An 11,472-nucleotide genomic window follows, 5' to 3' on the forward strand; every position below is an offset into this window, starting at 1 on the left:
TTTACTTCTTTTGCGTAAGTCTGTCTGTCCTACGTATCTCTGGCCCTTTCCTCTAAATCCTCCTCTGTCCCTATCTGTTACCTCTGCCTTTTTATTTTTCTTTTCTTGTTTCTTTTGTTTATTCTCACATCGTCTATCTGCCTCTCGCTTCCATACTTGGAAATATTCTAATTCTTGCGTGCGTTTTCCTTTTTTCTTTAAATCTTTTGCTTCTCCTACTTCTTTTAGTAGGGCTTCTTTAAGTTGTGTTAGTGCAGATGGGCTACCACTTTCACTACTGCCTGCGATTGGATCCTCCTTTTTATTTCCACACAGCTCATCTCACTCGCCGTGACAGTTTTTGAGGGTTTCCACTGATATCGCACACAAGGTTTTGGGGGATACTGGGAGTCCCTAACAAGTTATTGTATGGGGTTTAGCGGTGTGAGTTCGGGAGAAGGCTGAGGGTTTTTTCAGGAGTTTAACCTGCTTATTTGCCTAAAGGTTGGGTGGGAGCCGCAGTGAGCTTATGCTTGGGGGGATCGCAAGGGTTTGTGAATCAGATTTTGATTCTCATTTTCTTTGTATGGATCAAACAAATGCAAATAAATTGAAATAAGTTTTCCAACGGGGCATGCAGCCTGTATGCCTCACCATACAGAACGTTACAAAAGCACAAGTTTAACTAAGCACTTTTACTCTGGTTTAAGACATTTTTACACACACACACACACACACACACACACACACACACACACACACACACAGGGCTAGATAGATAAACACACAGACATGACTCACACAGACACAGTGGGGGAAATAATTATTTGATCCCCTGCTGCTAATTTAACTTTGCTCACTACATTAGAAATGAAGAGCCTCTTTTCATTTCTAATGTAGTTTTATTTTAGTGGAAAGAGACAGAATATCTACCAAAAATCCAGAAAAAACACATCACATTAAAAGTTGTAGGCACACAGATTCCAATCAATCAATCAATTACAGATCCTCCTAATCTCAGCCTGCTATGTATATGAAGTACACCTATCCTCAGAGTCATTTTCTTTCATTCCAACCTCTCCACCACCACAGGCAAGACCAAAGAGCTGTCAAAGGATATCGAGACAAGAATGGGCTTGTAGTCCACTCTTGCCCCATGGAGGTGGGCTGGAATGGACTACAAGCCCATTCATGTCCCCGACACCTTGTTGAGATGGTAACAAGTGGTGATGCAATTGTTCAGCAATGGAAGCAGTAAAAAAACGACGTGCCATTCTGTCTCTCACCATTAAAATGAAACTATGATAAAAAAAATGTATTCATTTGTAAGTGAGCCAACTTACAGAACTAGCGGGGATCAAATAATTATATGTACATATATATTATTATTTTTATTTTTTTTTACCTTGTGTGTTTTCCTGATCAACAGTAGTCTCATACAGAGTATTCTCAAAGCGTGGTGGGTTGTCATTGATGTCCTTTATGAAAATCTCAAGTCGTAACCTGGTAACCTGTCTGGTGTCAGTTGACACGTCCATCTTTCTGGCCTCACATATTAGCTAGACATCAAATGATACCATGAAGACTTAGTTACAATAGAAAATAAATAGTAAATATTGTGATCTATGACATGGAAAGATTATCATTAAGTGGTAAAGTTCTGTGACAAGAAGTTAAAATAATTTTTAAAGATTTTTTTTCAGCCTTTTTTATGCAACCAAAGTAACAAAATTTGACATTTCTAGTATGAAATCAGGTAAAGCTTCTGACGATATGCTGACAGAAACGTAAAGTGTAAAAACTGTTGGTTGACAATAAGCATGAGCATGCTTAATATGCACTCTCATTAATAGTAACTACTCCACAATAACAGGTGTTCACTGTCACTATGAATAATTTGTACATGAACAGAAAGACTGTGGGATCACTACATGTTGGCGTTTAGCGAGTGTTGATTCTAACCTCAAGTTTTTGCCACTCCTCATAGTCCACAGCCTTGTGGACGTACAACATGCCAGACTCTTTGTCAATGGAGATGACTCCCATCGGCACCTCATCCACCCCTTCTCCATAGAGTTGGAAGGTTAGTTGATTTTGCCTATCAATATTCACCTACAACACAACAGCAAATGTTTGCATGCGTAAACGTCCGTTTTGTGATTTTAAATGATTTTATTGCTATGAACCTGGGCATGGTTAAATAAAGAAACATGCAAGTATCAAAGGAATGCAGGTGTTAAATCAGCTTTAATCAATGAACTGATTATTTTTGCATTATTAGTATTAGTTTTTTGGTAGCTACATTAAAAAAGTGTTCACCTTAAAATTAAATTCACTGTGCATTTATATTCCACAAAAAATACATTTGAAACGTAAAAACCTATACATAAAAGTTTGTTTTTTTCTGTCATTTTAAAGTCTTTCAGTTTATGAAATTTGGAAATGGACACTTTCCGGTTAAATTTCTCACCTTGCCCAACTCATATGGGAATGGCCCTGGATAACCCTCCTCAAGCTCAAACGAGTCAGTAGTCCATTCCCTCCTGTGACGGCTCAGCAGCTCTGAGCTTCTAGCACCTGATAAACAATAAACCTGGAGGGCAAACAGTCAGTCAAAGCAGGAATGTTAGGGGATGGGCTTACGGTGAAGTTATAATTTATGCGTCTGGGGTAATGAACTTCTTAAAAGCTCACTGATGCATAGTTGGTAAACCAGTTTTGATAAGGTGCGCACACACGCATTTCTGCAGATATGCAAAGGCTTTCCGAGTATAGCGTGATAAGAGAAATGAACCTGTTCAAAAGGAAGTCCCAGATTTGTATCGCCGAAAACAAAACATTAACTCCATTTTAAGCAATTTCAGAAAACGTTTTCAAGAATTTTGCCTTTCGTAGCCATGTGATACGACAGATGAAGAGATCCATTAGGGCACGCAGTATTTGCGCACATAATTAGCATGTCTGACAAAGGAAAAGTCAAAGGAATACAAAAGTAATTGCTACGTACCAATAAAAAGAAGTAGCGCATGACCTTTGTTCACTGCAGTCAGCTCAGAGTGAGTAAGGACTGACTTCAGTCAGCAAGCCCAGCCTTCTTTCCACACCCACATATGCAACCGTAAAATCCTGTTTTTGTACGCGCGTGTGTGCGCGCACGCGTGTTTCTATGTTTGCGTGTGTGTCTGTTTACCTGCCTTTCCATGGAACCAGCTGTGACTGACAGCTGGAAATCAAAATAGGACAAACTCAGTCTAACGAATAGAAGCCGTGTTTTGTGCCTTTAGTTCCTTGACTGCTTTAGTTTGACGATAGCTTTGTTATGTGTGCTTTGTATTTAGTTCTACCTTCCTACTCTCATGGTCTGTGTTTAGCCGTCCTCCCACCTGTGTCCTCTTCCCTTGTTATATGGTGTGTTTTTGTCTCATTTTCCACTTGTCCGTTGTCCCATGCTCGCTCATGTCTGTGCTTCTCCTTGTTCTGTGTGTTTTGTAGAAGTTTCATTGTGTTGGATTCTTTGTTTGTAACCTGCAGTTATTTTGTAAGAGCTCATCATTAAAGCTGCTTTTTGAGATTAAGTCTTGTTTATACTGTGCATGCATTTTGGGTCCATCTCCTTCCTGCCAATTAGTGATTCTCGACAAAAAGCAAAAACAAAAGAGTTTGTACAATGCTAAACAGCTTGAAAGTCAATATTTGTTATGACCACTTTTATTTTTCAACAGAGTCTAGTTAAGATTTCTTGTAATTTTTCTTTTACTAGTCCTCAGGAATAGTTCTCCAGGCTTCTTGAAGATTATTCAAAGCTCTTCTTTCAATGTTGTTTTTCTCTCTGTCAAGATGATGCCGCACTCCTTCAATAATGCTGGGCTGTAGGGAGGCCAATCCATGACTAACAGTGGAAATTTTTATTAAACCTGACAACTGGTAGTCATGTGGGGTCCGGAGCTCTACAGCCTTCTAGCCTTCCACAGTTACTCCTGTGGAGAAATGTGTAGTGAACTCCACCACCACCACAGGCCAATACTTAGGGTGTGGACTTGAACTTGTGCCAAGCTGCTTTGCCTGGGTGGATTTCTGGCTGCGGGGCTGAGGTCCCGATACATCAATGTATTTTAATTTGTTTTAGACTGATGTACTTTGACAGGGAAGAGCTGAAGCTTATTTTGGCGGCTGTCGATATTGTTGTTTTGTTTATGTGTTTTATTTTACTGTCTCAGTAGGAACCTCATGTATTTATTGTATTTTAGAGTGGTTTACCCTTTTTATATATATATTGTTGCAGACAGTGAAGGCGCTGCATGGAAAACTAATCGTTTTTTTCTTTCCGATTTTTACATGCACCGTGGTGAGCTTGAGTGGAGACGGCACTGAATATTTTATTTTTTATAGTGTTTTGTCCAGTTGGGGTTCAGGGTGAGTTGCCGTCCCTTTTAAACGTGTGTCATATGTTGATTTGTGTTTAACTGGTTCCCCACAGCGCTTATCCTGTCCCCCACGTACAATCATACAATTTTAAAGTTTTAACCGTATTTAATGAAGTAAAGCTTTTAATTGTTTTATACGGAAGAGGATTAGGGCCACTGGGAAAAAAAAAAAACAATTCTGACTTTAATCTCAGAATTCTGAGAAAAAAGTCAGAATTCTTTCCTTTTTCCCCCCAGTGGCCCTAATCCTCTTCCGTAGTTTTAGGTGCTACTATTACATGTTTACTTTTATTTTGTGTTAACATTAAACCCATTTTAACTGACTGTATGGCTACAGCTCTGTCCTATTGAAGTAGGTACCTACCATGGGTCACACTGGTTATTAAGACAACTGTGATAAGCATTTTGGCATGTGTGATGAGATGCTGCATATATTTTATCACACTGTGGTGGGCAGTGCTCTCTATTATACTGTGGTGTTTTGGTGGTGCAGCCCGACAGACAATCACTTCTACAACACCACTAGAGACACATGAATGAAATGCAGTGTCATTAAAAACACTTGATCTTTTTCCATATTCTTCAATGATCTTTATTTAAAAATGTAATATATTTACAGGGCAATGAATGCTTTCTCATCCTTCTGTCATGCTCCATAGAGTGTCTGAGGGGGTTTTCCACTTGGTATCGGGATTCTATGTCCACCTTCAGAGGTGGAGTTTCTCACCTGGGCCTCATCTGCAAACAATCAGCAGGAGGGCTTTTTAAACCAGCACTGTCTGCTACTCCTCGCCAGTTTGTTCTGCTATCTACAGTGGTAACTAGGCTCCACCTCTGCTCCAATTCTGGCTTCCCCATGTTTAACCTTGTTTTCCCTGTGTTTAGATCTCCTCTGACAACATACTCGTCCAGCAACTTCTTCTCCTCTGTTGCAGAATTCCCTTTGGATCGTTCCCATCACGACCCAGGTGATTAGTCTCTCCATAGCTTTTCCTCTGGTACCTGCTCTCTGCTGACACTCCATCTCTAGCCACATTCTCCATTCCTTCTCCTTAAATAAAGTCTTATAAATAGTTTAACCATGTGCTTTGAATTTGCATTTGGGTCTAAGCGCCAAATCACAACAAAAGTCGCCTCAAGGCATTATATTCTAAGGTAGAGCCTACAATAATATTTACAAAGAAAGACCCAACAATCAAATGACCCCCTATGAGCAAGCACTTTGGCGACAGTGGGAAGGAAAAACTCATTTTTAACAGGAAGAAACCTCCAGCAGTACCACGGTCAGGGAGGGGCGGGCATCTGCTGCAACCGTTTGGGGTGAGAGAAGGAAGACAGGATAAAAGACATGCTGTGGAAGAGAGACCGAGATTAATCACAAGTATTATTCAATACAGGGAGGTCTGTTAACACATTTCAAGTGAGAAAGGTGGATGAAAACGAAAAACGCGATGCATCACGGGAATCCCTCAGGAGCCTACGCCTTGCAGCATAACTAAGGGAGGATTCGGGTTCACATGAGTTGGCCATCAGCCTACTAAAAGGATACTGAAAAAAACGTGTCGAAATAGTGTTAGTTGTCATGACTTGTGCTGGTGGACTCAGAAATTTGCAAACGCAAGTATTCCTCTTCTGCCTCAAAATCCTCTCGGGACCACTTCCTCGAGCCTCCAGTTTCATGGTTGTCAAGCTCTTCAAGTTCATCCCCAAAAATGTTCATCACGACTGGTCTCAGAGTGAGCATGCACAGTTGAGCTTGTCCCTGAATCAGAGTTTGCAAGCCTGAGTGTTTTGCTGTTCTCTTCTTCATCTACACTCTCTGGGCTTTTTCGTGGATCCACCAGGCAGTGGTTCTTCTTTTATTACCTGCTGATTGATGTCCTCATCAGCAATATTACCAACATGAGAACAACCCTCGCTATCAGTGTCACAGTCAGAAATGAAGTCAGAGTCATCATCAGAAAACTCCTCGCACCATCTGATTCTTTTGTTCTTCATCCATCTCTCTAGACCTCCTCCTGGATACACCTGGCCGAGGATCCTCTTCTGGGATGTACTGGTGAACATCCACACAGTCTTCAAATGCCTCATCAGAATCATCATTTTCAATGACAACAACAACAACAGCATTTTGGCTGGTGTAGACTCACAACTTTGGAATGAACAAAATGCATACAGCATAAATAAAACTAATTAAAACAATTCTTTTTATTCAAAACCGACGTCAGGATTTGGGTTGTGAGAGCGTCTGTGTTGAATGGAGAAGCTACATCCCATGTTCACTCTGATGCCTCTGTCTTTCTAAATGGAGGGACATAAACTGTGTGTGTATATGTAAGCGTGTAAAAACTGCAGATACTAAGAATAACAGCAACAGTATTTTGTCTATATCCGCCATTGTAGAAATTTATCTCATGTAAACAATAACGTGACCACAGCGTGATGTCAAAAACGGCACACACATACTCAGACGTTGCCTGAGTAAATCTCGTCCACACCTAAACGCAAAAATGTAGTTTTCAAAAATCTCCACCCTGGCAAGAGTTTTTAAAAATGTCACCTTTCAGTGACCCAAAATGCAGTTTACGTGTGGACGAAAGGCCCAAATGCATAGAAAAAGCTGCATTTTGAAAAATACCCGTGTACATGTGGACGTACTCAGTTTCTCAAAAAATCTCTCAGAAATTCTAATAGTTTGTTTGAGAAAAAACTGAAATTTCAGCTTACTTTAGTTCTTGTGTGGTAATAATATAAATTACACAGCAGTTAATCCTCAGGAGTAGAAATTTCACTAAATAGTTGTCTTCTTTCATACGGTTGCAGTGTCTCTTCAGATTTGTGTTGATATGCTGATGTTTTCATTCAAAAGATGTTTAAATGATGCAGTGATGTCCCTTAAGCATCATAGACTGCAGAATATATATAGATTCTTTTTACTTTTAAGTTGTATGCTCAGATTTTGATATCTTTTATATGGAGACAAAAAAAATACTCAAAACAATTAAAGAAAAATAAAGCAGTCAATGTGTTATTTAAATTTTTCATTTATTCTAATAGTTACTGTAAAATTCTCCACTAAGAGATTCATCTTGGACTTCTTGCGGGATTAAAGCTAAAAAATTAGTACACACACAACATATAATTCATTTCTTTATGCTTGTAAGGCAAAAATGAAGAGACTGCGCTGACAGTCAAAAGAGACGAAGAGGAACTCCGATACCAGCTATGCTGAAGTTTTCACAACATCACTTGAGTTTTGGAGGTAAAAGGCAAGCAAGGACCACGTCAGGGTGGAGTTTACAGATTATTTTTTCCACTATGAAGGTGCAGGTTGTGGGTAGTGAGATCATCTAATGTCATATAATCTTTAGCTTGAGATCCAGTATTCAAGGCAAGGCTGGATGGTCCATTTGGTAAAGTAAATCCGTTGGGCATCTTTCTTCGCCTTTAGACAAGAATTCTGATGGCAAAAGAACCAAACGGGACAGGCAAAAAAAAAAGAACAAGAAAAAAGAAATAAAAAAGAGAGAGATCCATTATTCAGGTGCCCAGTGATCAAAAGTTGATAGCCAGAAGGGGGAGACATTGAGCTACAAAGTGAGCTGTGTAGGGTGTAGGTGAGGTTTTCTGTTCTGTTGTTGGGTTACCACTTCTTAATTTCACTGCACTTCAGCATGTGACAGTTCACTATTAGCGATGTCTGATTGTCAAAGTATTGATTAATTTTGCTGGAATCCTTCACTTGCCCCTATTCCTTATTGTATCCCTCCATGTATTTTTTGACCACATTAATCTCACCTTCCTCTGTCTTTTTCTCACACTACTGCTGGGACTACGGTCCCTCCTGCTGCATTTCACCATGCTTGAGCCCATGAGACCTGGTTACCGCCACTTCTTCCACACTAAACTCTGTTCTAAAAGCTGTGTGGGCAAACAGTCAAGGTAGGGCCTGATTGTTTTAATTGATTTGATTAAGCAATCCTTTGACTGTAATGAAAATGAACCACTTGCATAAATAAGCATCAAAATATTGATGAGCATATTTTCCTTTTAGCAAATTCCATTAACAAAAACCCCCAAATAATTTCTCTGAACACTCTTCCAACAACCACACCAGCCCATCCCACTGTACCACTGCATTACATGTACTAAATCAGTACTCATCCAAAGATTGATATGCAAAGCAAAGCTGTCAGTCCTCTTATTAAAATGATTTTGTTTGAGATATCACATGACCCTATTTTCCTTCTTACTTTGCATCATTGTAATAAAGCTGAAAGCTGAATCCATTTTAATTGTGAGCAAGTACAGAGCAGTAAAAATAAAATAAAAATAAAAACAACAGAAAAGATGCAGAAGCAGAAAACAAACAAAAACAAAAAACACCACGTGTAGAAAAAATAAGCCAAGAAACCAGAGCTGGTTAAAGGCACTCAGATGTTTGCATGTTAAATTTGTAACTCCTGGTATGTTATATGTCAGGGTGTGTGGCTGGTGGGAGGTGGACCCAATTTAGAAGACTCAGAAGAGAAAGAGTGAACTCAAAACCAAGTTTTATTTCTGGTAAATCACAGAAAAAAACCTACAACATACAACAACAATCACCAAAGTAAAACAGGAAGACAGACACAAATGAATTTTGTGACAGGGGAGAGAAGACTAACTTCGCACATGAGACACAGGAGGACAAAACACAGACCTGAACAGAATACACTGAACACTATTTATACAAGAAGGACAGAGGCGGCTGGGAGATAAAGCAAAAATATAAACAATACAAATTATAATACCTCAAACACAAATGATCCTCAAAACCAAAACAGAACCAAAACTGTTCTCAGAAACCCTGAGCCCAAAACCCCATAACACCTTTAAAACTACGGGTAAAAACTATCGTGGCCACAGATGCTCGAGATTCAACACAAAAGCAAGATCTCTTTTTTTTTTAAAAAAGACACGCTTTACCTATCATGACTAACTCCCAGTATGTATGTGGTGTAGGGAGTTTTAGGAGCTCTTCAAACCTGATTACTGTGGACACCACATAATCAATTCATTTTTATTTTGGCATTAGGCACAGCTCTGTGACAAAGACCCCACAACCTCCTTAATCTCCAGCCTCACCCCAAAAAATGCCTTTTTACGAGGACCACCTGGGCCAAATGCAACTGAGCAGAGAGCGCTCCCAAAAGTTGGTAGAGGTAGACTCTGAAGGGTTTCAATTTTCTTAAAACTGTGGTAAATACTGTAGTTTTCTACTTGTTTAAGGGGGACCACCTTGAGTTCCACCCTTTGCATGAGCACTCAGTGAAGATGATTTTTTGTTTTTTTTGTTTATCCCAAATGCAAATTAGCATTTTGGATCCTAACATGAAAGTGAAGAACAATTATAATCCAGCAACTGTGCACTTTTGTTTTTCTTTCCTCATTTTGATATGAAAAATGAAGATGCATGTGGCACAGTTATTAAACACATGTGATTAACAATAAAGCTCTCTGGTAGTATATCTCATGCAGAAGTGGTTGCCACAAACCCTTTTTAATTAACCCCAAATCTGAATGGAATAAAGGGATTAAATGCCTTCTTCCTCACACTTGAAACAAAAATGTTTGCTACATAACAGGATATCCTGAGTACTGTGTTTGTGTCAGGCTGCATATAGAAGCCAGTTGGTGAAACTTTGGACCCAGATCTTTCAGTGTGTCCTGAAATGAATCCTCTTCCAAAATGTTGATTGTCTCCAACGCTGAGTTGGTTTCTAAATTCCCTTCCACTGCATAGATGTGAAGCTCATCGTCTCCTAAGTCCACTTCTTTCTTCCAGAGTGAGGTCACTTTCTGAAAATTTTGCAACACGTAAATTATTATTTTTTGAATCATACATGCTCATATGTTTTAAATAATGCAGCACAGGAGATGTAACTTACTGAGGAGATTAGGCACTGAACCAGTTTAACCTGCATGTCATTAGACTCTGTAGCACAGCTCACGGTTTGTGTTTGGAGGACGTTCATATTGCTCATGTCTTCAAACTGCACACAAAAGGTTCACATTTCTTTATCTCTGATTTCAAAGTAAAAGATTACAAACACAAATCTCTGCTGTTCTACCTGATGGCTGCTGTCAAAGCCAGTGGTTATTGGAGAATTCCAGTTTGACTGAGATTTAAAGAACAAAAATATATAGTTATTATTTTAAGATCCATTTGTAAGACATCCTCAATCTTCTGTGGGTGTGTACAACCTGGTTCCCAGTGTAGCTGTATTGGCTGTATTGGCTTTCTCTTCTGAAATCCCCAAAGCGTGGGTGGATGGACCTCTGTGTAAAATCCTGTTCAAAAGGATGACGAGAGCAGGAGGTGATCTGTAGAGGATTCTGAGATGCTTTTACAAAAGTACATGCTCCATGGAAGAATGACCTACCCTAGGTGGTGAGCGTAAACTCCGAAAACTGCCAAAAGTCTGAACTTCATTCATACCCACCCTTGCTGAATATCTCCCATTTCTCATCCCATTCAGTGGAATATGGAAATTAGATTGATTATATTGCTCCATACAAACTGGTTCTTCCATAATAGTGACAGGAATCTAAAGAAAGAGAAATGGTTTAATGATATTTGCCTTAAAATGGGTCTTTGGCATGGATGCAAATGTTTCTAAACAGTGACCTCGCAGTTGTCTCCTGGTGCCTCAGTGTTTGATTGGAGGAGGATTCCTCCTGAACAATCTTCAGGCTCCATAGTGATAAACTCTCTTTTGGACGAGATGCTGAGAGCCAGCAGCAGCAGAACTGTCAAAGAGTAAAATAAAACTTATGCTGGGTTCTTAGAGATGTTAGCACACATATCACAGTTCTCCTACACTAAAGTAAACGGTGTGTTTCTTACACAGAAGAAGTAAGAGTGAACAAATTATTATGCATAAAGCATAAGGGCCAATGTTTATTTCAGATTTCTGGCGAATTCGACAGTTTGGTGTCACAGTGCAGCCACATGCAGTCACACTGAGGTTGTAAACTTTAAATGCTCCCTGCATGTCGGAGATCTTTAGATGAATTGTGTGTTGACCAG

General features: G+C 39.5%; 2 protein-coding genes across 8 annotated transcripts in view; both read right to left on the reverse strand.

Annotated features, from left to right (window-relative positions):
- LOC102301275 (cadherin-like protein 26) overlaps window positions 1–3,068 on the reverse strand; it is an 8,808-nt gene extending 5,740 nt beyond the window's left edge. For all 3 annotated transcript variants that reach the window (XM_042214884.1, XM_042214881.1, XM_042214872.1), the window contains exons 1-4: window positions 2,987–3,068; window positions 2,450–2,572; window positions 1,942–2,091; window positions 1,385–1,538 (exon numbers count right to left, since the gene is read on the reverse strand). In XM_042214884.1, coding sequence (XP_042070818.1) covers window positions 1,385–1,538; window positions 1,942–2,091; window positions 2,450–2,572; window positions 2,987–3,007 — 448 coding nt within the window. In that variant the 5' untranslated portion in view covers window positions 3,008–3,068. The remainder of the gene's footprint in view (window positions 1–1,384; window positions 1,539–1,941; window positions 2,092–2,449; window positions 2,573–2,986) is intronic.
- Window positions 3,069–8,939: 5,871 nt separating this feature from the next.
- Window positions 8,940–11,472, reverse strand: part of LOC102300756 (cadherin-like protein 26) — a 9,245-nt gene continuing 6,712 nt past the window's right edge. The window contains exons 12-18 of one of the 5 annotated variants that reach the window (XM_042214897.1): window positions 11,290–11,469; window positions 11,071–11,192; window positions 10,886–10,990; window positions 10,647–10,766; window positions 10,514–10,561; window positions 10,331–10,435; window positions 8,940–10,241 (exon numbers count right to left, since the gene is read on the reverse strand). In XM_042214897.1, coding sequence (XP_042070831.1) covers window positions 10,017–10,241; window positions 10,331–10,435; window positions 10,514–10,561; window positions 10,647–10,766; window positions 10,886–10,990; window positions 11,071–11,192; window positions 11,290–11,469 — 905 coding nt within the window. In that variant the 3' untranslated portion in view covers window positions 8,940–10,016. Of the gene's footprint in view, window positions 10,242–10,330; window positions 10,436–10,513; window positions 10,562–10,646; window positions 10,767–10,825; window positions 10,991–11,070; window positions 11,193–11,289; window positions 11,470–11,472 lie in introns of all 5 variants that reach the window. The other 4 variants (XM_042214893.1, XM_042214900.1, XM_042214889.1 and 1 more) reach the window with 4 other exon arrangements.

This window comes from Haplochromis burtoni, unplaced genomic scaffold, assembly GCF_018398535.1.
Source record: "Haplochromis burtoni strain Fernald_Lab_line unplaced genomic scaffold, NCSU_Asbu1 Contig_12, whole genome shotgun sequence".
Taxonomy (NCBI): domain Eukaryota; kingdom Metazoa; phylum Chordata; class Actinopteri; order Cichliformes; family Cichlidae; genus Haplochromis; species Haplochromis burtoni.